This window comes from Babylonia areolata, chromosome 24 (genome assembly GCF_041734735.1).
Source record: "Babylonia areolata isolate BAREFJ2019XMU chromosome 24, ASM4173473v1, whole genome shotgun sequence".
NCBI classification, from domain to species: Eukaryota; Metazoa; Mollusca; class Gastropoda; order Neogastropoda; family Buccinidae; genus Babylonia; species Babylonia areolata.
This window is the reverse complement of record NC_134899.1, coordinates 13,732,940-13,759,165: the sequence shown is the minus strand read 5'-3', so window position 1 is coordinate 13,759,165 and position 26,226 is coordinate 13,732,940. Positions and strand designations below refer to the sequence as shown.

Sequence of the window (26,226 nt, the reverse complement as noted above, 5' to 3'; positions counted from 1 at the left end):
AGTTGATTCAAATTGTATTTTTATGCTGTTAGTCGAGTCAGAAACTGATTTTGTACTGGTTTGTGATAGTCATGATCACATCGGATCTGCATTTCACTTTTATCCAAACACCTGATTGGTTTTGTCAAAACTTATAACATATCCCAGTCTTTTCCAAGACTTTACAGCTCAGATGCTTCATAAAGTAGCCTGCTCTGTCCAGGTCAACTATGCAAACTTTCATGGACATAAGAAGCCAGGCGGGGCAAGGCTGTGTCGCACACGGGTGGGTCTGGTTCTACCATACAAGAAGCCAAAAGGGGGAATGGACGGATGGATAATTGTAACTGTTCGCTGTGAATTACCCATCTTCATAAATGCTGTGGTACACTTTCTCTCCCTCGCTCACACATATTAAATTCTACTACAAGTCTTTGGGTATTACAGTTTATTATTTCAGAAATGCAAGAGTACTCAACTCCATACAAAAATACCAACATGGAAGTTTCAAGAATACCAAACTGACAGGTTGGTGTATGCCAATTGCCCATTACAAACACTGGTGGCAAACTATGTATAATCTACAGTGTATTTGGTTTGAAGACCAAACAATGACAAACATACTGCAGTTTGCTGCATATATCTGCTGTAAACCTGCAGTGCCCTAATGGAACGTCGACATGTGTCTTCTGTACATTATCATTTACATTTTTTTGCTTGTCACCATGATCATGCACCCAATCAAAAACAAACACACCACTCAAGTTGCTTGCCACTGTACAGTGGTCACTGCAAGGCCACAGTAGCACCGTCAGATGGACACAACACAACACACCAGTATGAAGACGCCAAACCTGGAGCGCATTCAACAGTTGCCCAACAAAGCTGCCAGTGATAATCCATTGCACACAACATAGGCTGTCTGTCCTATTTCCTCTGTGGCTTGTGGCCTCTGCTGCAACAGTCGCCTCCATCTGTTGTGTAGTCACCCCACCACCTTCGACCCACATCACTCCAACCTCTCCCAGTCCTCTTATAATCAATCACATGGCAAAGTCATCTGGGTATATCTTTTTACACACTGGTTTCTCAACAAACAAAATAATTCTATTTACACAATGGTTTCTCAACAAACACAAGAATTTCTTGTTTCACATCATGTAAATTTAAAAAAAATACGAAAATTCATTCAGGTTGGTAAACACTAATATGAGACGTGAGATTCAGACTAATCACTCTGTGGCAACCACCCACCCTTACGGTTCCAGGAGGGGCAGTCACGTACTACCAACCAAGACTGGGAGTGACATGGTAAAACTGATAAACTAACATCTCATCTCCAACAGTAACAAACCCCCCTACTCCCACAAAATTAAAAACTTTCCAGATAAAAACATTTCTTATTCATAACTGCTCTGCCTTGCTTTGATGGAGCCGAGGAGCTACAGACTTTGTTAGTACAACCATAGACTGCATTAAGTCATATGTTGTTACTGTTAATTTGATAATGAAAGTCTTAATAGCCTTTTTTTTTTTTTTTTTGCAACTATCTTGATGCGTGCATTCATTTGCTTGCTCAGAAATACAGCTGTGAGTCAAGATGGCTGCTGGAAAACGAGGGTGCTAGTCAGGGATGCTCAGGGGAGGTAACCTACTTCGGGAGGTTATCGGCAGTAGCTACTTTCGTTTCCGCATAGGTGGGTAGTAGTTTGCACAGGACAGGAATCAGACCCCTGCCGGAGTCTGCGCTAGTGAGTCACAGTTAAGTATGTGTAATTAAATACAATTGTTTTGGGAGTAAACAATCAGTAAATCAGGAACACCACAATGAATGGACAAAATGAATGATGACTTTAACGAAGAAATCAGGACCAGTGCAATAGGAAAATGAATGAGGACTATTATGAAGAAATCAGCAACAATTAATGGACTAAGTCACACTGCCCTTATCCCATTTGGGTAACACAAACAGTACCATGTTGTTTTGGATAAGTCAAAACTTCATACTGAGATCATTGATCAGCCATCAATCCATTAACTTCCAAACTTAATGGAATATGATTCCAAACAGGAATTTCTGTCAATTGCTTAAAACTGATAAAGTGACCGCCATTACTCAATGTGTCAATATGACAGATAAAAACTTTGTGAAAAAGAAATACTTCAACAGTAACATCACTGGAAACATTTTGGCTTTACAATTCTTGTGCCTTTCCAAGAAGCGCATTGTCATTTTAATTAGAATGGAAAAATCTTGATTTTTTCAAAACTGTTAAGCCTTTTTTTTTTTTTTTTTAAATGTTAAGCAAAATTTTGCAGAGAAAATGATTTTTTAAGTTAAGCACAAACAAACACATAAGGACTCACAGACAACAGAAACAAAGGTTTCTTACACAGACTCATGTGAACCTAAACTACGGAAACACTTTATACTTATTTACATTTTTTGTGTGACCTTCCCAGAAATGAGAACTGATTTTTTTTCCTATTTCAGAACCAAGTCTATTTCCAGATGCCATGACTATGACTACATAAGGCCTCTTGGGTGTCTCATGGCTGTGTGATCTGTCATCTATTCTTTGTATTGCTGCATGCTATCTTTCTGAAATTTCGTTTCCCATGCCCAACAGAGGTCTGGAAGACCAGGTTTAGAGGCTCTTGACTCATGGTTCCCACTTTTCCACAAATTCGCAGATTTCTGAGAAAATTAAAAATGAGATCGAGTGTCAGTTGGATCCTGGAAGCATTGGTCACGTGTGCCAGCAGATGATGCTGAGGTCACGAGATCCCGCATAAAAATCTGTTTTGCGAGAGCAGGTGGTCGCTATTTTGTCTGACCGGATGAATTCAAAAACATGGGAAAAATGGCAAAGTTAAAACCATCGACAAGAACTGTAAAAACACATGGCTCTGGTCATGGTTGGGCCGAAAAGTGGATGATACACCACTTGATGCCTGGTGTTGCAAACAGGAGGAAGCAGGGAAAGCATATTGTTCACTTGTTGTGTGCGAGTGCAGTATGGCACTGGATGTGTTTGGGTATTGATAGACCACACAAAATCAAAGCAGCTAAAGTTTGAGCGCGAAATTTGAGGGTTGACAAAATCTGGAAGCAAGTGGCAGCTGCATGGCAACTGAATGTCTTATTTGCTTAGAGATAGTGGTAACTGGGAATATTAATACTGTAAGACATTACTGAAGTTGTGAAGGTGAAAACTAAGAAGTGCTGGTAATGCATCAATGCCATTTTCATCCCTATAGATGTAAGATTGGAGGTGCTCTGTATGAATCATAAATTTATGATCATGGCAGAAAAATTCTAAAATCTGCTCTGATTTGTGTCAGACTGCACCGTTTTGAATGTAGATTTAAAAAAATTTTCTGGCAGAGCATGCCCCCATAGAATTTCAGGGATTTTTCATTTTCCTCAGTACGAGCCCTGTTGACTCTAGGGATAAACATGTGTCTGTATTGGAATTTGTATCAACTTTCATGACGCATGAATGAGCAAACTGAGACACTTTCATACTTTTTCTTGTCAGCATATATTAATTAACAAACACATAAAAAATATATCAAGATACATTCATGAATTTTGCATCAGCATTCACTAATAAGTTTTCTATCAACACACCCACTTCAGATTTCCTGTTGGCACATACACACATTTCCTGTCAGCACACACACACACACAAACTTAATTTTCATGTTGGCACACACACACACACTTCAAGTTTATTTGGGAACAAAGAGGCCACAGGAACATCAGACAGGGTGTGGAAGGGTTAAGAATGGGAGGGAGTGAAAGATGGAACACCTTGGCAAGATTGCAACACCTTCACAAATAACCACATTACAGATATTAAAAGTCACAGCATTACGGCATGGCCAATAAAATACCAAGGTTATCATCTTCCCTTATTTTCCATCCCACACCCCCTCCCACACAGCTGACTGATTTCACACAGACACAGTGTGGGTGGTGGTGATTGCACAGTGTTGTGATCCACACTTCTTGTCCTGCAGTGAAGGGGAAAGGGCAAAGTGAAGGCAGACACTGAACCACAGGTCACAGTGCCACACAAAGGATGGCAGTGCTGGAGGGGGGGCTGACAAAGGAGGAGTCGGGGGAAGGGGGGGTGGGGGCGGCTCAGTCTGTCTCCATGGCAGCAGGCACACTGGTGGAGGACGCAGGGGAGGGGCGGGTGCTGACGTAGGACCGCAGCTGCTGCAGCAGTTGAGTAATGCGCAATGAAGGCCCCACCTTGGTGCCCGCTAAACTGATCTCTTCCTCAGCACTCAGTGACAGCAGATCCCGACCACAGATATTCTGCAACACAATACTCAGTATCACCAACAAAATCACTGAAAGGACAGGTGCAAAACATGATTAATAAGAGCCAAAAACAATGAAGAATCTATCTTTAAAAAAAAGAAGAAAAAAAAAAGGGAAAGATGAGACGAAATCAAGTGTACTCTATATATGTACAGGTCTATTAAATGTACCATGTCAAACTTCAGCCACAGCAGATTTTTCTGGGTGGAAATAGGCTGTTCACCTCAGGGGACAAAATATCTCAGCATGATCCAGATCCTCCCCCCTTTCACCCCCACCTACATGTGTATGCGCGTGTCTTTTTATAATTGTTATTATTATATTTTAATACACAAGTTAATTATTATTATTATATTTCAATACATAAGTTTGCCAGGGAAAACTATGTTGTTGCAGACTTAAATTGAACGACTGTAAAAAAAAACAGTGCAACGAAAATAAAAGATCTGACATTGTCCTAAAAAGCAAACATATACTGCACATTGCCATATCAACAATGGGCTTCTATGATCAGGAAGATGATCTGTACAGCTCCATGGAAGCTCGGACATCAAGAGTGCCAAATGTACCATATTCAGGAGGGGAAAATTCCCAACACAAACAGTGGGCAATTTCCAGACTGATCTCAATCCTCAAAACGCTTTGGAGGTATGTGTTTTCTTTCTCTTCAATCCTCTTTGTTCTGTACATGAAGATGTGCCACGGACAGTGTTTGTCCAAACAGCTTTGTGTTGAACTCACCCTTCTGAGCACAGCCTCTGAGCAAGCTCCACAGTCATTGACACTAAGGAAGAGACACACATCCTGGGCACTCCACAGCTGGGGGGATCGTTTCTGCAGGCTGGGTGTGAACAGAAGGGAACTGGGGACCTTGGAGCCCCCGGAGGGCTGTGAGGAGCCAGCTAGGGACAGTGTTGATGGGGTGGTGGTGACGGCTGTGGTGGTGGTGGAGACACCATTTGACAGCGGTGAGGCAGCGTCTTTCTGCTGACTGGGGGGTGTCGAGTTGTTATTGAGAGCGTCAGTTGTTCCCCCCTGTTGTCCCCCCCAGTCTCCCTGCCCCCCATGAGGTAAGTGGGAGGTGGTCTTCATGTCAGGCACGTTACCTCCTTTGGGGCTGAGGGTGGGCAGGCTGTCTGACGTCACCGGCTGACTGGAAGAGGTGGGGGTTACTGGGGTGGACACATCCATGGGGCACTCTTTGCTGCCTTCCACTGGTGCTGCACACACATCACACTGCACATCAACACTTTACAACCAGCCGCCATGATGAAGTGGTTAGCGTTGCAGAATGACGGCTGGGAGGACACGGGTTCGAATCCAAGTGGAGGTGGGTTTCTCAGCCCACAGCCAGCTCCCACTCGAGTTGAGTGTGTGCTATGGCCTAAAATGGTAAGACTGGGACCACAAAGTCAAGTGTCATTCCCTTCATGGATGTGTCTTTGGGGTGTTGCTCTTATTTCCTGACCAACACTGCAGGTGTCTGTATCTCTCGGGTCTGGCTGATGCTGGGATATCATTATGACAGGTGGCATAGAGTACAGCCTTGTCATGCAGTTGCATACCTAAATGGACCTCCATAGCAGTATCGTCATCCTCTCCCTCCTCCATCATATTCAACAAAAAAGAAATCCCAAATTATCTGGCCTTTCACGCTCTGCTCTCATTGTAACCTCAGTTTCGATACCCCTCCAACTTACGTGCTTGGGGCAAGTCTTGTCAAGGTCTTTAGTGTCAACAGATTCATGGGGGACTGCCGCTGGAGGGACATGGTGGCAGTCTCCGCTCTGGGGGAGATGATCACTCAGTCTGGCTCCACAACTAAGCCATTCTTGTCTTCAGTAGGGGGCTTAGTAGGTGGTGTCCTATGTGCGTTCTTCTTCTGTTTTCATGGGCTGCAATTCCCACGTTCACTCGTATGTATACGAGTGGGCTTTGACGTGTATGACCATTTTTACCCTGCCATGTTGGCAGCCATACTCCACTTTCGGGGGTGTGCATGCTGGGTATGTTCTTATTTCCATAACCCACCGAACGCTGACATGGATTACTGGATCTTTAACGTGCGTATTTGATATTCTGCTTGCATATATACATGATGGGGGTCCAGGCACTAAGCAGGTCTGCACATATGTTGACCTGGGAGATCGGAAAAATCTCCACCCTTTACCCACCAGGCGCTGTCACCGAGATTCGAACCTGGGACCCTCAGATTGAAAGTCCAACGCTATAACCACTCGGCTATTGCGCCCGTTGTATGTGCGTTAAATCAGAATGGGTTTTACTGAACACAACAAAAGTGACTCAGCAGCAGTGCAGGGTATCCTCTGGTGTGTAGCCTCCTGGTCACCTAACAGAAGATGGTTCCCTGAGGACTGTGACAGATGCACCCAGGTGTGGCTGTGTATGGGGATCTAGGAATGAGTGGCATGACAGTAATGCCACTGAAACAGTGCAGATGATGGGGCAGCAATCCCCCACCCCCTCCTAAAAAAATCAAACCATCAACACTTTACAGGCTGATTTCTTAACCCATTCAAAGCCAGACAATACTGTAAACACAGGTTTTCCCCTTGCCAGCATATTCTGATGATTCATAGGAAATTGAAAATCTAACACAAAAATTATACGAGGTACAGAAAAGAAAAAGCATGTTTAGTGAAGGAAAAAGAGGATTCTAAAAGGATTCTGATTCTGTGCTTAATTTACAATTATTCTGATCAGCATTTTACAGTGGAGATGATAATTTTTGTGTTTGCAAAATAAAAAAGTTTCCATCTCTGAACACTGACATCCAAAAAGAATAAAAACAAACTACACCTGAAAATGATATGCTTGTTGACATGTCATATCTCAAAATGAAAATAAAATAAGTTTCAAGTTTATAACAACAATCAACTCATGCAGACAGATCATTCTTTTAGAAACTGAGCAGTCAAGCTTTGTGGCACCAAAGAGCTTCCTCCATCAAAAGCAAAAAAAAAAGAAAAAAAAAAAAGAGTACAGTGGAATAGATGTGCGAGTGTGTATGTCTGTAACTGGCTCTATGTCAGAAAAAGCCTGTTTTGTTGAAGATTACCACAGACACATACAGAGACACATAACAGAAACAGGGCCTCGTCTAAACTCATGTGAGTAACAAAAACAACACCCCCCCAAACACACCCTCCAAAAACAACAACAACACTTACAATAACTAAAAACCCACCACAAACACACACACAAATTGTGACTTACTTCTCTTGCTAGCTTCAGGGACGTCTGGATCCTTGAGTGGGGGCAAATTGGCTGCCACAGCTTCAGGAGGTAGGGGGACATGGGGGGGCCTGACCATGCCCCCTTTGCTGGCCGGGGCCATCCAGTACTTGTCTTGGCTGTCTCCATGGGAGGAAGACAGGAAGCGGTAGCCTGCAGGGATGGTGTTTCCTCCCTGGCCTGGCTTGGACTTCCTCTCTGCAACACACCTTCACCTCATGTACACGTCCACAAATCAAAACCCTGTTATCACAATCTTCACTTCTACTTCTCTCACCTACCAGCAATCATTTAATAAGAAAGAGTGCATACTGAATACTCCAAATAGTGCTGTCACAGAGACATATTTCTACAGGTCTTTCACATGCATCAACAGTTGTTAAATGTTGAGGAAAAGGTGTGTGTTGAGCAATCTGAACAGTATTGTCATATCGGCTGCTGTGGCAAACTGGTTATCCTGTTGACTAATGACTCAGAAGACATGTTCTAACCCAATCAAAAGCATGTCAATGGGGATTTTTCTGCCTGTGGGTGGCTCCTGCCCACAGCAGAATATGCTAAGAATTCAAATAAGAAGACTGAGACCACACAGTCAAGAACCATCTACTCAACAGCAGTAACTTTGATGGTGTTGCTGAAATTTCCTAATCAACATTACAAGTGTCTGTATCTTTTGCGCCTGGCTGATGCTGGGATATATCATAAAATGAATAAAGCGTTGTCACCTAAAAGAATCTCCAATAGAAGCATTGTCACAGTTGGCAATAATACAGAAAATGGCACTCCAGACTGAGATGGAGATAGAGTTATGGGAGCTGAAATGTGTATGAAGCCTAAGAAAAGCGGACTTACTCTTCCTGGGTCCTTTGTAGATCTGGTTGCGGGCCTTCTTCTTTTTCTGCACCAGGGTGATGGGACCACCACCGTTTTCTGCCAAACCACCACCACAGATTAGAAACACAACATGTTTCCTGACTCCTCCACATGAAGATAAGAAAGAAACTCCTGCATTCTCTTTCATTTCCTCATGTTCAGTACTGCTCGGTAGATCAACAAGGACTATCTACAGAGATGAATATCCACTGAAAAATTTAGACAAACTAGAAGAAGCTACTACTACTACTTCTGCTAATGTACATTTAAATAGCACCCTTTCTCTCTAAGAGCTCAGGGCGCTTTCATGAAAGAAAAACATTACAAATCATTCATGACCACTCTTTCTCAACCCCCCCCCCCCATCCCACACTCTCCCTTTCCCACTCTTCATGCATCCAAAGTGAGCTGAGATGCATAGTGTTGGAGGACAAAGAAGCTGAGAGTGCATATAGATAGAAAGATGAGCTTTTAGTGATGAGCAAAAAGCAGACATAGAACCAGATGCATGGATATGATAAGGAAGGTTGTTCCAGATGTGAGGAGCAGCAAAGGAGAAAGAAGGTTCACCAAAGGTTCTTGTACTGACACTAGGAAGTTTCAAACGATAACAGTCAGAGGAAGAACTATAACTGTAACTGCATAAATGGAAATAACGAAAAAGACCAATTCAAAAGAAAGTGGGGTTTGATGATGATGCAAGTTCAACAGGCTTTAGATTTGCATCAACTGCACCAGCTGATGGAAAAAGCAGTAAACAAGAGCTGAAAAGCACAGGATGGGACCGAATAGAAAAGTTGATTTCAAATTCTCTTTCAGCTTCTGAAGATGATCTCACTACTAACAGAACACATGGGATAGACAGATAATTCTGCACCAGACAAGAATACACGGACAACTGAAACAGGATTACAACACTAAATCACTCTACTGACATGCAAGCCAAAAAGACCAAGAATGTTCATTATCTTGGAAAGCTGCTCATTTTCAGTGGATGTGTACAATGCCATACAAACTGATTAAGAATACAACATTCTGGTGATAGTATCAGTCATAGTGGACTGTGGAGATCAAAGAGAGAGAGAGAGAGAGAGAGAGAGAGAGAGAGAGAGCATGCATGTGTTGTATCACCTTTAATGCGTGGTCCCTCCAGGGTGTACTTCATGGCCTGACACCAGCCCACAGGGTAGATGTCCGGGGACTGACAGTCCACCCACTGGTCATACTCGTTCTCCCACCCATCAAAGTGGATGCGCAGCAGTCGACCCACGATGCGGGTTACAGTGGCCACACAAATCAGCCGAGGCTCCATCAAGTCCACTGCCTCAATCTTCATCCCGGGCTGGAAGCCATGCTTGGGAATGTCCTGCAACACATGCAAGGTAGATGGGAGAAGGGACCAACAATGCTGTTTAGTATGCCCATCTGAATTCAGGACACTTCAGCACTACATGTTTCATATGATCCTCCCCATCCCCCCAAAAACTCACTGATTGTAAGCTCTTCATATTACCACAAACAACCGTTTTGGTATTTCCTGCGAAGTGATTTCTCTAAATCAAGTGGTTAAATTACAAGATTTTCAATCCAAGGGTTTGGGTTTTTAAAATCTGATTATTATCTGAAATCTCAACAGAATTTGGAGGAGTTTTCTGACCTGCCATGTGAATACATGGACAGACCTGTTAATACCAGAACCCTCTCATGCTTGTACATATGTGGATTGAACACAGACATGAAATATACTGTGATCCATTTAAGAGTAGGACATATTAAAGAAACAAAGAAATACCAGGCACACACCAACTACAACACAATCATCAACATTTTTTTTTAGTCAGGTAAATGGATAAAGATGCCACTAAGAACACATATCAGATCCTAGTGCATGCTCTCCGCTACTGTGAACAAAAATACATATGATCTAAGTCACAAACACATCACTGACCTTGTCGAACAGTTTGACTGGAGCTGCATGAGACTTGGTCTGCTTCAGGTAATCAAACCACTTGAAGGTTCCTTTGTGACCTGTAACATAACACACCACCTCTGTTTCACTTGAACACCACCTCTGTGTGTTTCACTTCAACAAACACCACACAGTACAACTTGTATTTCCATCAGAACACCCCAGATGTCACAATCTGTAATTCATTTAATAAGACATCAAAGTTCTCATATAACCTGTTACAACACAAACATCACAATCATCCAGTATTGCACACATCAATTTAACTCCAGCCACTATGCAATTAAAGGAAATTTTCTATCTAAAATTACGTTTAAATAACATACTTACCGTGACCCAACTAGCGCAGACTCTGGCAGGGGTCTGACATTCCTGTCCTGTGCAAACTACTATCCGCCTATGCGGAGAAAATGAAACTACAGCCGATAACCTCCCGGAAGTAGGTAACCTCCCCTTTGTCCCGCTAGCTAGCGCCCTCTTTTGACGGCAATATGCCATCACCAGCGCAGCGAGCAGGGAGAACAGGAAGCAGGGAGGACAGGAGGGTCTTAAATTTGGGTCACAGTAAGTATGTTATTTAAATGTAATTTTAGATAGAAAAGGAAATTTTCTATCTAAAATTACGTTTAAATAACATACTTACCGTGACCCAACTAGTGCAGACTCTGGCAGGGGGTCTGACATTCCTGTCCTGTGCAAACTACTATCCGCCTATGCGGAGAAAACGAAACTACGGCCGATAACCTCCCGGAAGTAGGTAACCTCCCCTTTGTCCCACTGGCTAGCACCCTCTTTTGACGGCAATATGCCATCACCAGCGCAGCGAGCTGGGAGAACAGGAAGCGGGGAGGATGGGGGGGTCTTAAATTTGGGTCACGGTAAGTATGTTATTTAAACGTAATTTTAGATGGAAAATTTCCTTTTAATTACACATACTTAACCGTGACCCAACTAGTGCAGAATAGCGCGACAAGGTGGAGGGCTCGCCTGTTCTACTGTCTGTGTGCTGTGATGGCCTGTTGTGCAACTACCACAGAAGTGATGCCTCTTGAGCCATCATCCCGCAGGCGTGCGGCATCTCTCTGGTAAAGTTGATGAGCCATCATTCCTAAAGCGATAGATGTCCCTCAAGTAGAATTTGACGAAAGTAGAGTGTACTGTGTCACCTAAGGATATTGGTGCGGGCAAAGAAGACAGAGGTCCGCAGCTGTATTGTGGGAGAGGTCCGTGGACCACAGCTGTGCTGATAAATGTAGCGCAAAGAAAATCGGGTTGGTGTGTTGAATCCACACTTTACTGAGAGCCCTTCGAATCAAAGGAAAGGAAGGAAACACGTACCCTTATAGGGTTGTCTCATTTGAGTGCGGTTGAGTGTCAATGCAAGGAAGTGCACATGTGGTTTGATCTGATGATTCCACATCGGATGTGGGCTGATAGTGGAAGTGATATATGTGTTTGAAGGAAACTGTGGCACGAGAAAGAGGTAGGCCGCCATGCTGGGCTTGCCTTAGTCATGACAGCCAGATCTATAGAGCTCCTCCATGCGAGCTGACAGACGATGGGCGCTCCCCCCACCACTTTTTGTCGTTGCCAAAAAATGACAGCACTGGTATGTTGCCTATGCATAGAATGGCAGACATTTGGCAACAAAAGACTTGATGTCCCTGGTGTCTCTGGGACAGGGTTGTGTAACTGCCCAGGTAGGTACCATCACGAAGGGGCATACGGAAGGCTTGGTGGCTTCTCTACCTGAGTGTGGCATGTTGGAGCAACCTGCAGAAATTTGTCGGCAGTCAATGGCTGGGTCGGATCAGGCTGTGGAAGTGCACTTCATGTGCCCGCAGGTCACTGAGTCTCATTCTGTGGTGGAATTCCTAATGGAAGAGGGTTTCCATGGGGAAAATTTTTGCTGAAGGTTCTTTAGTGAGAAAGGCGACCGGATCCATGACAGGCCTCTGGCTGTGTGTGGTGCGCACTGAGTCTGGGATGGAGCAGGGCGGGGGCAGGGAGGTAAGTGGCTCAAGATGTGTTGTACTGGCCACTTACATCAAAGCACTGATCTGACATACGTTTTCAGTATGGCCAACTGCATAGTGAGAGCTGTATTATCAGTGGTTTCTTAATTGCAAAGGGAAATCATTTGCAGCTTAGTCTTTCATGAATGACTATGTCTCTCAGACTAGAAGTCAAATTGCACTGGGACTTAGTGCTGTAGCCTTGGGCCTAACTAGCCTTTGGGATTTGTCCCAATGATGAGTCCTAAGGCCCTCTTGATCGAGGGACTGGGGATGCAACTTGGGCAAAACACTCTCTACTATAAATTGTATAATCGAATTCCAGCCCGAATAGTCGGAACAGCAGTTGCCTCCTCTGCTGTTCTGATGGTGACTGTCGTACACAACTGATTATCATATATTGCCGATATTAGTCTGGGTAACAGTGGAGATATGCAGTGGGGCAGAAAAAACCGGCACTGCCAAAGTTCAATGGGCCGTGCATGCATCTGCTCTGAGGGCAAGGGGCGGAGCAGGCGCTAGGTGTGGCACCAGTGCATAATTGCTGCAGCAAGTTAACAATGGGTTGCTGGTTGTTTGGTTGAGCAGCTTGCTGAGACGCCATTAGTAGATGGGAAACAGCAGCAACCGGCGGTGTGGCAGATGGGGTCATCACCGCAAAGCTTGAAGGGACCGTGCATGCACCCGCACTGTTGGCGAGGGGCTGTGCCAGTAAAGGGAAGTAACTGCAGCAGTCACTGGCAAGGGTGCCGAAGCAGTTGTTGTCTCCCTTGGATCGGAAAATCGGGCCAAGGGGAAGTTGTGCACGCATGGGCGAGCGTGTCCCCTAGTGGTCCACCTTCCTCCCTACCCCTGGGGAGGGCATCCCTAAGCGCCTCAATCACCATAGGATCCGAGATGGAAGAGGCATGCCGCGTGGGGGGCGCGTGAGCCAATGTCACGGCCGCCGCCACGGATGCATTGCACATAGGGCCCAGTCTAGCGTGCGGATCCAAAGCCAGTGTATGGTGTTGTTTTCCCAAAGGGATTATGGCACATTCCATCGTTGGCATGGGAAAAGTGATAGAGGAGATCGACTCGGGTGTCCTGCCGACTGGCATGGCCGAGAAACGCGGATCACGTCGAGTTCGTTTGCAAATTGAAAAGAATAGCATCAATGGCACCACTGACCTGAGTATGGGGTAACATACCCCTAGAAGTCGCCAGAGAAGGTGCAGGAGGTGGTGGAGGTCTGGAGTCGACCAGAGGGAGCGAAGGAAGTGGAGGAGGCGGCGGGTTGGCGTTACTGAGAGGGCCAGAAATAGAGGGCCCAGAGTGTCCGCGAATCGATTGCGATCGCGCCTTAATTGTAGCCCGATCTCCCAATCGAACCATATAATTATGTGACCTGGTTAAGACAAAATTTGACATAAAACAAGAACGCCAGAGAATTGACAGACAGACAGAAAATACGAAAAAACTTAGCCATATGGAGAGCACAGGAACAGGAGTCATAATGGCAACCGGAAAAAGAGGGCCCTAGCCTGCGGGACAAAGGGGAGGTTACCTACTTCCGGGAGGTTATCGGCCGTAGTACTCTCATTTTTTCCTCATAGGCGGATAGTAGTTTGCACAGGACAGGAATGTCAGACCCCTGCCGGAGTCCGCACTAGTTGGGTCACGGTTAAGTATGTGTAATTAAATCATAGTTACACACTGTCTACAGAACTGTGTCAACAGACCTTTGGGTGGGGTTAGGTCGATGTTGTTGATCTCACAGAAACCAACAGGGAAGATGCATGGGGAGGTAGTATGATAGCAGAACCAGTCTGACCCAGTCTCTACCATGGGGGACCCATCAATGCCGATCATCAGATAGTTGTGGCGTAACACCTGTTGTAACCCACAATACTTCAGGTTGTCATCAGACCTGTCACTGTCACATTATAAACTTTATAACATTATGTAAAGGACAATATAAGGTGCCAGAAATACAAACACTGTTAAAGTAAAATTCTTTCCAAAAAGAGACATCTGCAGGACTCATAAAAAAAAATAAAAAAAATAAAATAAAAATAAAATAAAAACCCTCAGACAAAAACAACAGGCAAAGCTTTCACAGCTCACATGAAATTTCTACTAACAATAAAACCAAACATGCTGGGGATGGGGTGTGGGATATGGACTGACCTTCATGACTGTGGCAACACAGATGGCGGACAGGTTGAGGGGATCAATGGCTTCCAGCTTCATTCCCACAGAAAACGTCAGACTGTGAGGGGGGTCCTTCATCTGAAACATCAAGCACTGTGTTAACTGGGTTTGTTCTGTGTCCTACAGCTGGTAGATTCAGAGGACATGATGCTTGCATCCCACAATTTGTGTGCCACACACACTGGTATTCACACTGGTGTGCATCACTCACACTTTGCATAATCACAACCTGCTGTGTCTACATGATGATGCATTCCCCTGTTTTTCCTGATGACTAAACTGTCATTTTTCAACACTAACATTGGCACAAAAGATGTCAATGACATTAAGACCTTTTAAACAAAAACCAAACCAAACCAAACCAAAATAACACCTTGAACAAGATTTTGGAAAGAAAACCATGGAATGGAAACTGTCAGAACTAATTTCCAGAAAGCTATTTCAATGTTTCATTTTATTTACAATGATAACTAAGATCAGTCTTTAACAACACAGTGAAATAAATATGCTCCAGTAAATGATTCAGGTACATCAGGCTACAAAACAGGCCAATGACAAAGTTTAACAATGCCATTTGCACAAACAGAACAATCCATACCAACCATGTCTCTACATTCACAGGTCACAAAACTCAAACAATACAGCCGATACCAACCACTGACTTTTTACCTTGGGCATCATGTCTGGGCTGACATCCTGCTCTGAGAACTTCTGGGTGGTCACTTTACTCAGGCAGCTGCTGCGGTATTCTGATCACCAAGAAACATAAATCAAAGTGCTTCATTAGCCCCATTCTTCCCTGTGGCCACTAAAAACCTTCCTTGTTGTGTAACACTATCAGTGGAAGGCATAAGTAGATTTTTGGGCCAGCAGGAGTGGGAGATTTTTTTGGCAAGAACAGAACATCTCAACTCATATTCCCACAGCCATCAGCACATTCAATCGTGACACACCACTCATGAAATGATACTGAATTTCAATAGCTGATAAGAGTGTGCATGCATGTGTGTAGAATTAGCATGATCCGTATGCTTATGCTTGAGCTTTCTGATGCAATGTTTGTAAGCACAGGTGGGAGAGTGATTGTGAATGTAATTGGTGCAATCCATAAGCTTATGCATCAGTTTTCTGTTGGTGTAATGTTAACATTAATCCTCTTTTTTGTCATTTTGTTTATGTCAAATCTTAACCCCCCAAAAAGTTAAAATGATTGCAAATGAGAAGCAATGACAGTTGTTATACATTCACTGACTTAGCAGTAACACATAAAAATGGTTTACCCCCATTCCCTAAATCCTATATTTTCCTTAAAATAACTGAATTCTGTTACTCTTCCAGATATATGTTGCTATGAAAATTCACAAAAAAAGAAAAGCTTCATGCACTTTTTCCATGCTCATTCCTTCCATTATATATCTGAAGACTTGGATTGAGATCTCATAAAGTTAATGAAGACTGGGCTCACCTTTAGAAGCCTCCAGGTTGTGTCCCACAGACAAGGACCATCCCACATGGTGTATGAGGGGAGACCTCATGTGGCACCAAAACTCATCACCTTCATCCTGAAAACAGCCTGACAACTTAGTCACTGATCCAACACTTTGTCAAACAGTTCTTTTTTAATCACAATATCATCTGCTTAACTGGGAAAAAAAAAAAAAAGGAAGTGAAAGCTGGGTACAGCGATCCTGAACAGACTACAATGGAAATGGAGAAATATGAATCAAAATGTCAACTGACCTATTTGCAAGGATACAATGTACATATTGTATCGCATTGTATTACTAATTTTTATCACAACAGATTTCTCTGTGTGAAATTTGGGCTGCTCTCCCCAGGGAGAGTGTCGCTACATTGAGAACGCCATACATCTGTGTGTGTGTGTGTGTGTGTGTGTGTGTGTGAGAGAGAGAGAGAGAGAGAGACACACAGAGAGAGAGAGAGAGAGAGAGAACATGGATGTGTAACTCAGGAACTGACAGAGGTCCATGTTACCCCACTGTCTTGACAGAAGGTCCATGTTACTCCACTGAACACTCTCCTGATACATTTATTTCAGAAGACCCCACCAGCACAACGTACCAAGACTTAAGCCCCCACCCACCTTGCTGTCGACATAGTTGAGCCTGAGGCGTCCCCCGACCACCTGACAGATGACAGCCACCTTCATGCTGGACACCCCCACCTTGTTCACCACCTCCACCTTCATGCCTGGCCGGAACTTGTGGTTGTTCATTCCATCCTGGAACTGACCCAGCAACAAAAGATATCAGTCTGGTTATACACACACCACCTCTGTTAATGATTAGCTCTTTCACCGCCAAGTTCCTGTGTGAAAATACACTCCCCAACACCAAATATTCAACTCAAAGTTCCCAGTCATATAAGTCCATTCATGTCAAAACACACTTTCAACTTGGTCAAAGGTAGAACGTCAATTTCCTATTCCCCAGGAAATTTGGCTGCGATTGCCAAGCTTTGTTACAATGTGAGGAATGGTCCTTTTAACATGACCCTTCAATGTCAAGTCACCTATGGCAGTGAACCGTTCAGTCAACTCAAGTAACCTATGATGGCAAAAGGACATTAATAAGCATGTAACTATGGTGCATTACTTAACAATGACACCAGAATATATAGTGCTCAGTAGAAATGAAGAACTCATGCAAGGATATTCAACTGAAACAGTAAACAGCAAGTGCACACAAACATTCTTATTCTTGTTGCTTTTAGTCCAGCCAACCACACAGGGCCGTATCAGGAATGTCAAACCACAGAAATGCTCAACCACATTAACACAAAACTGTCACATCTACAAAAAACCCCCCCAAAAAACATTAATACAAACCCACAAAACACAGTTCATGACACAGTATCCCAACCATTTAGCTCCTCATGGCAAATAAGACTAGGTCATGCTGAAGACCCCAGCCATTCTGCTTACTTTATCATCCCCAGATATACAAAAAATCGTAAAAAAAAAAGAGGAAAAAACAATACTTCAAAGCCAAACAAAAAATACATTAAAAAGGCCATATGGGCAAATAACACTGCAGAATGGGCAACTACTGTTTACATATCACTACCTTATCACCAGAGCAAATCAGCACTGACAGTACATCATAGACTGTGGGCAAGAGAAAAAAGTGTCAAGGCTTGCTTGAAAAAAGAAAGGGGAATGGACTGGGAAGGCATAAAAAGGAGACAACAGTGAAGAAAGAAAAAACGGCAAATACAAAGAGAGTAATAGAAAAGAGGAAATTTCTAGCACAGAATTTCCAGAAGGCAGGAATGCTATTTATACTGAAAGATCCCCGACATCCCCATGGGGAAGCACACTAACATACACATTCATGACTGGAAAAAAGCAGCAACACAAATCATCAATCTGATCTCCCTGATACACATCACATGTGAGAACAGAACTAACCCAGCAACTCATCCAATCACATACACACATGACCCCTTCAACTTAAAACTTCAGAAGTCATGTGTATGGACTTTATGTTGAATTTTTTTCTCACATTATCAAACAATTCACTGACAAATAAATTTCAAACTGTACTGGGTAACAAAGCACACAGGAGGACCTGATCAAGTTTAGGAAAATTGATCAGGACTGATCCATAGAAAAAGTTATATCATCTGGGTCAAGACTAATGAAGATTATACTACCACTGGTCATCAACTCATGTCACTGTCACAGTGACAGCACAGTGGCTATGCTGAAGACAAAGCACTGACCAGCTGGTGGAAGTCTCCTGGCAGAGTTCTGGACCCGGTCAGACGTTTCACCAGGAACTCCTTCCAGTCACTGTATTTGCTCTGAATAGCTGTCAACACACACAATGCATTAAGAACTACATCCAGTCACTCTACTTGCTCTGAACAGCTGTCAGCCTATACGCATTAGAAACTCCTTCCAGTCTCTGTACTTGCTCTGAATAGCTGTCAAAACACACACACACACAGAGCATTAGGAATTCCTCCCAATCACTGTACTTGCTCTGAATAACTGTCAACACACACACACAGCATCAAGAACTTCCAATCACTGTACTTGCTCTGAATAACTATCAACTCACACACGTACACAAAGTATGGAGCGCCTGCCAAAACCCAGTAAAGACTTGCTGTGCTGTGAAATGCGTGCCCTCCGGTGCCTGTTAAAATTTACGACAAATGTGGGGGCCGCCATGTTTACCGTAGGCAACCACATTTCATGAGAATTTGATTTCCGTTTTTTCTATAATTTCTACTTCTGGCTAAAAACAAGAACAACAACAACAAAAAAAACCAAACAACACATGTTGATACATGCAGTAGTCAGGAAATCTTAAGTTTTGAAGTGAAGCAGTGTTCTAAAAATAACTGGCCTTGATTTTTGGTGTCCTGTTGCCGGAGACAGTGCTGAAAAAAAAGAGAGGAAATTTTCTATCTAAAATTACGTTTAAATAACATACTTATCGTGACCCAACTAGTGCAGACTCCAGCAGGGGTCCGACGTTCCTGTCTTGTGCAAACTACTATCCACCTATGCGGAGAAAACGAAAGCAACTACGGCCGATAACCTCCCGGAAGTAGGTAACCTCCCCTTTGTCCCGCTAGCTAGCGCCCTATTTTGACGGCAATATGCCATCACCAGTGCAGCGAGCAGGGAGAACAGGAAGCGGGGAGGATGGGAGGGTCTTAAATTTGGGTCACAGTAAGTATATTATTTAAACGTAATTTTACATAGAAAATTTCCTAATAGTAGTTTGCACAGGACAGGAATATCAGACCCCTGTTGGAGTCTGCACTAGTTGGGTCACGGTTAAGTATGTATAATTAAACGTAATAAATCAGATTTTGAGGGATACACTGCATATGACTTTGTGAATGTGCAGCCAAATCAGGCTTTCTGCTGTGGATGAAATGTTTGATTACTGAATAAAGATGTGATGTTGGAAAAATCGGAAAGAAAATTTCTAACAGCGACCTGTTCAAGCATGGTTAGTTGTTTTTCTTTCCTTATGTTTTACTTTTGCAGTACAGTTAGTAAAAACAATACAATTTGACACCCATTATAAAGCAAACAGTGAAACTGGAGCCACCCTACAGTGAAATAAGACAATACAGATGAAGGGAGTAGATGGAGTAGCCCAGGACTCACACTGTGGAGGAACCAGAGGTTTGCCGATGGTGGCACACCAGCCCACAGGATGCACATCCGGGGACACCAGGCTTGCCCAGAAGTCCCGCGAGGAGTCATTGCCAAACCCTTCATATCGCATCAGAGCGGTGAAACCTGCACAAGGACAATGTTGTCACACATACACTATCGTCTGCTCTCTGACCTTCATAAAATTTTGGTAATTCACCCCTTCTTTGCCACAGTAAATCCCATTCAAAAATCTACATCGGCAACCAGAGAGCTTCAGATGAAACCATTATTATAGTCTTCAGTTTAACGTCTTCCACTTTAAGTGATATTAGAACCATTATTATGAGGGAAAGCACTGCTACAAAATAGGAAATTAAAATATTTCAGTAGTTTTAAAACCACCAGTAACTGATGGTTCAGACTGTATTGACTATTTGTCATCTGATACAAAAATATACAGCGGTAAAGGAAACCACTGACGCAGTCCACAAACAGTTGTACTGATACTTACAACCCACACTGCCTAATATATAAGGAATATACTCCATTCCTCAACTCCCATTGCCCTACGTGCTCAACTCCCTCTACATATGTCCGCCTTCCCTTACCAGCCACTTTGATGACAGACGCTATCCAGAAGACAGGGTAGTGTAAATCACAGTCCATGTTGGCAACCTCCACCTTCATCCCCACTTCTATCTGGTCCCAACTGTCACTCATGGGCACCTGCAAATAAGGTTCAAGTCAGCTTGTCAAGATGTGGGCACAATAACTAACACAAGGATCACTGCAAACACTTCCAAGAACACAAACATAGCAATGTCACTGCAAAGAAAGACAGCAATAGTGTGGGACCTTGACAACAAGAGGGCGAAGACAATGTCCTTGGCTGACTTACATGTGGAAAGCAGGGAACAGGAGCAGCAGACACCATGTTGGTGGTGAGGTAAGTCCCCCAGTCAAACTCCTTCGTGTCCTGCTTCACCCCACCTTTCTGCTGAGACTGGGACTTGGACTTCCGCCCCCCAGCTGACGGCTTGCCCTGAAACACCAGGTCAACCACAGTGAATTACAGCAAGTTTAGAATATAGAAACGACACCTCTAACTTGGAACTGACCCACAAAAAGAGTAGACAGGGGGGCCAACAGACCCATACTACTAGTGCTCCAGGATGACAACTGACATGGAATCTAAGTCTTCTGAGGAAAACAAAGCAGACATGACATGAACATCAATCATGACCAATTTCTTGTTCACTTTTCAGTGCTTTACCTTCTTGGCTGGAGGAGGGTTGTCTTGTGACCTTCCCTCTCGCTGAGCAGTGGCAAAGCTCCGTGAGCACGACAGGCTGCAGAACCGCTTGGATTTGGAGTAAAAGGCATGTCGCACACCAACCGATCCACACTGCTCACATGTGGCTACATAGGGCAGAATCCATCATTTCATTATGCACAAAGTAAAAGAAAATCATCAATGGAAAGACTAGCAAGACCATTATGCGATTTGCTAGAAACGCTTTTAAAATCATGGACTGATGATTAGGATGCAGCTTCAAATCCCATCAGAAGCTTTATTATTACGACCCAATTTGTCAATGCATTCGTGGGAGTGGTGCTCAGATTCCAAACATACACTGCAGGCGTCTTATCTCTTGGGCCCTACTGATGGCAGGATGTACCAAGAAAAGATGTGTGTCAGTTCAGCCTGGTCACAATGTCTCTAAACCAACAGTCATCTTTACAGCAGGTTCATCATCATCCTTGTCCACCAATACTTATAGTAATGTAGAAAAAAAAGAGAGAAAACTGTCAACTGAAATTAAGAACTGTTGGGTACAGAGAGAAAAGCTGCTGCCTATTATTGATCACTTACCCATTCCATCTTTGCCATTGAGAAATCTGAAGTTTTTCTTTTGCAGAGCAGCAGCCTTGGAAGTTTGATAGAAGGAAGGAGGTGTAAAGCTGGTATCGTAGCGTTCATCCTCCTCAGTTGTTCCTCCACTGTCGTTGTAACTGTCATAGCCATCATACAGACCCAGACTGCTCATATAGTCATCATCACCCTGTCACAAAACATCACCAGCTTATGTGAGGAATGAAACACTGTTGACTGTATAAATCACCACCAGAAGTAAACAGAACAAACCTGATCAGGGTGGCTGGAAACTACGCAGAGGAAGAATACAGGTGGGGCTTGCAGGGTGTGTAGTTTTCAGAGATGTACATCCACGTGGATGCCATGAAGACAAATGTTCAGATTCATCCAAACAAAATGAGACACTAAATATATTTATCCACTTCACACAAAGACCAATGAGAGATAAAGTTAATTCAGTCCATTATATTTCTGCTGTTGTTAATTGACTGCAATAAAAATGAGTATCATTAGTAGTTGAGAAGAAATTCCAAAGCCGTTTACAAAGAGACAAAAAAAAAAAAAAACACAGACAAACGAAGTATCGAATGCTTACACAACTAAACAAGAAAGGCAAGACTCACTTGTGATACACACTGAAAAGGAAAAAAACAACAAAACAACAACTTCTAAATATTAGTCTGTTGAAATGTGTTCTCCATTCGTTATCATAATTATTAAAGCTTCGTGGGGGGTGCAAGAAGAGAGAAAAAAGGGCTTCAAAGCAGATTCAAACCACGGATCTTCGGGTTGTGAATGGGTGGTTTTGTGCACTGCGCTAACGTGGCATTCAAGAATGACATTCAAAAAATATTATTTGAGCATGTTCGTTTGGCGGAATAAATAGAGAACGATAATCCCAATCGAAGTGAAAACGCCGTTTACATTATGTTATTTTGGTATATCTCAAGCATTTATGATTTTCTTTTAAGTCTGAGGTAAAGGAGACATTCCCATCGCCTGAAACGTACTGCAATATGTGTCCGATATTTAAAGACCTGCAGAAATCCGTGTTACACAAGCATCGAAACTATGACACAGTCCATTCAATTTCTTTTCTGTTCATTCTACTTAAACCAGTATCCACTTTAAAACATTCATATACAATAAACACATCAATGCTTATTTAAGAAATTACTTTTAATTTGGCAGTAAAAGAGATGTTGCCATCGTGTCATGCTTTGCAACAAGTTGTCAAGATCTGTGCAAACCAGTGTAGACAAGGCGGACCTTAGTGAAATGGTTGATTCAAAATTTCTTTTGTGTTCATTCTAGTTAATCCAGTGTCCACTTTAGAATATTCAAATGCAGTAAACAAGTCAATAATGTAGTTAGTGTCACTGTATGTGTTCGGTCCAGAATTTGTATTTCTTTGCTTTTAATTGCGAACAAGAAAAACGATGTCATGGTGTCTGCTTACAAGACGTTTGGGCAACTGCAAAGGGGCAACAGCGTTTTCGGAATCCAGAACCAGCATCAACGAAAAAAACCGTTGATGAGTCAGAAATACTGTTAAATTCGGGAGACGTATACAACCTATTATTGGTATGACTGTGACAAACCTTTCCCCGACTATGTTTAACTTTAAGCCAAATTTGTATTGGCAGACGAAGTATTTCCATAGAAAATGGCAATGTTAAAGTTTAGCATGGACACACAGACAACTGAACACCCAGTTATAACATAGACTCACTTTGTTTACACAAGTGAGTCAAAAAGTATCAATCTTGACCATCTGATATGAAACTTGACAAATCATTGAACACTCAACTGTTGAGTCAACATACTAGGCTTAAAACAAACAAAAATTAGGGGGAAAAAAAAAGAAAAAAAAAAGGACCACACACACAAAAATACACTAAGGAGTAGTAAACAACTGGAAAATGCAATAAAGGATTTCATACAATGCTCCCTGTATACTGGACTAAAATCAACAAGTGTATGTGCAATTCTTACAAAAGCATACTGACTATTCTGTTTATACACTGTTTTCTAGGAGTGTGTGAGTGAGCATATTAGTGTTTCTGTTATTGTTATCTGTGAGTGTGCATATGAATGTGTCTGTTATTGTTTGTTTTTTTTGTTGTTTTTTTAAACAGTTTTAGGGGTCTTGATTCTGGTAACTAAAGCATGCCCAATGGTGCATGTACTATTCTTCCAAAAGCATACTGCCTATTCTGTTTGAATACCATTTTCTGTCAGTGTAGAGCATACAAGTGTGTCTGTTATTGTTTTCTGTGAGTGAACATACAAGTGTGTCTGTTATGGTTTTCTAACACATTTGGGGGTCTTGATTCTGGTCACACTTTGAAAGGGGAGAAAACTAAATGGCCAGCTTTGGCTGCAGCTGGACAACAGTGAACTTACCCCCAAATTACTGCTGTCATACATGGGCTCTGAATGGTTGTCAAGAATGCTGGATGACTCCTGTTTCTGTGGTGCATCTGAGGAACAGTCCACCTCTGCTTTGGCTCCACCACCATCTAAATTCTTCCAGTCTGCATAAACTGTTTTTAAACACACCAACTGTCATGTTCATCAATCAACAGTTTTACATTTCAATTACATGATGGAGAAAAGAGAAATTAACTTTTCTGGCAACAAAGATGATGGTAGATGAAATACGCCTATCATTAGTATCAATGTTGTTTGCTGAATAATTTAGAATAGTTTATATTGTATACCTTCACATCAGCTGTTCCACTTGCAGTTGTACTTCATTCATTTACATGAATCTGGAGATAGATTTAATGACCTGGTCTACTGTCAACATCAAAATGTTACTAATGAAAACATCTAAACAAAAAATGTCTGAACCATGAATGAAAAGCACCAAAATGTACCATTAACCAAAAAACCAGCATCAGTAGTATAAAAAGGAACATAAAATTAAGAGTTGTGTATTTTTTTATAAACTATGATGGAAGCGAAAATTGAACCTGAATTAGGCTATATTCAGAGGTATAATGACTTACCTGTATCCGTTTGATCCTGCAACATAAAAAAAAACACACAAAAAAAAAACACAGCAAATTAAGTGAAGTAATTTAATACTATTTCAGAGACATAACATTCAATAAATTCAAACAAAATTATATAGACAGTAGAAACTTTTCCCCATTTAATGCAAAGCATGTCCCAGTCATTCTGATTCTCACTTGCTATCAGGTCCATCTTTCACTATTTCAGTCCTGTTACCAGCACAAATCAAGGAATGAAAACAGTCTTCAACTTCAAGGAATCAAAGTTTAAGGAAATGCCAAAACTTTTGCTTTTATGATAGAATTGCAACATGGACAACAATATATAATAAATAACAACGTCTAGAAATCTTACTGCCTATTCTAGTCTGTGGACAGTCCATTTTTATGCTGTGAATCATGTGGAGGAATGCACACGACATTCACTGTATTTGATGTAAAAACAATCTCTCACTGTCTCAGTATATGTTATGTACCTTTAAACGTTTAAGTCAATACCTTCACTGTCAAATAATTTCAACTATTTAAGGTTTACTTTTCAGTTAACACAGACCTGAAATCAACCCTTGGCACTTCAAATGCAGCATAGTGCATCAAGACAAGAGAAACAGCAAGAAAGACAAAAACAAATGTTATTACAGTTTCTGCACTTAAACATGTACATGTTTCTGTAGTGGTCCCTAATATTCAGCCTGAATAAACACTGAAACAGCTCTGAAAGTGAAACCCACTCAGGGGTCTTAGCAGTTAGCTTGTCTCAAGGGGCCTTCAGACTGAAACACACACACACACACTCTATCAAGCGCACAAAACTAAGGAACCTGAGTATGTTGAGTGTTAGTTTTTGTTTATACTCTCCTGGCTGCTAAAAATAAAAACAAATAAATCAGCCACATGTCAGTTATCACCCAAATTTTCCACCTGTGGATCATTCTGCCGAAGTGCACTAAATCCCCACAGGCCTTTCAACCTCCCTCTTCAGCCCCACAAGTCAAATGAATACCACATCTGCTAAAAGACAGTCATGGTAATTCTAAGGATTAACGTTTTTATGGACCAATGTTTGCTCCACGGAGTAAAATAAATGGAGGGAAATGAATCTATTGCAGCAGACTAAATACAACGCCGAGGATGCTGCGAATCCTTTTCTCACATATGCCAATTCATAATACAATCACGAGCTGAAACATACAAACATAAGGCTAAAAACCTAGACTGCTGTTAATATAAACTAACTGATGGCAACGCAAATTTCAGCAAATTTGTAAATTGTTCCAGACTGTCGTGCCAACTCTCAGAACTTGGGAATCAAAACAAAAACATTGACATGCTGTATCCCAGAGATCGTGATTTTTCCTTCAGAGACCACATAAAAGATCTTTTAGTACAGACAACGAATGCACATGACTTACCATTCTCTGTAACTGTGGTTACCTCATGGCGACCTTGGAAAGCAAAATATAATTCACTCGCCACTAAAACTTTCCAACGCTCGCGTTGCTGGCCGCTTGCAGGGTCCCTGATATGGGGATAACAAACAGCTTTTTGCGCATGCGCCTTGACATGC

General features: G+C 42.5%; 1 protein-coding gene across 2 annotated transcripts; it reads right to left on the bottom strand.

Annotated features, from left to right (window-relative positions):
• Window positions 1-418: 418 nt before the first annotated feature.
• On the bottom strand, window positions 419-26,201 carry LOC143298509 (MBT domain-containing protein 1-like). 2 transcript variants are annotated; one of them, XM_076611348.1, is made up of 20 exons: window positions 26,072-26,201; window positions 24,654-24,669; window positions 24,046-24,185; window positions 21,637-21,826; window positions 21,037-21,182; window positions 20,662-20,805; window positions 20,372-20,489; window positions 19,773-19,907; window positions 18,365-18,453; window positions 16,725-16,868; window positions 16,086-16,182; window positions 15,290-15,369; window positions 14,597-14,698; window positions 14,149-14,299; window positions 10,392-10,471; window positions 9,575-9,809; window positions 8,423-8,500; window positions 7,553-7,768; window positions 5,057-5,535; window positions 419-4,309 (listed from the first exon to the last, which is right to left on the bottom strand). In XM_076611348.1, exons 1-20 carry the CDS (start codon window positions 26,072-26,074, stop codon window positions 4,130-4,132), a joined length of 2,823 nt encoding a protein of 940 aa, XP_076467463.1. In that variant the 5' UTR covers window positions 26,075-26,201; the 3' UTR covers window positions 419-4,129. The 2 variants fall into 2 exon arrangements, with proteins under 2 accessions (XP_076467463.1, XP_076467464.1); XM_076611349.1 differs by having other exon boundaries at window positions 4,132-4,309; window positions 5,422-5,535.
• Window positions 26,202-26,226: the final 25 nt, after the last annotated feature.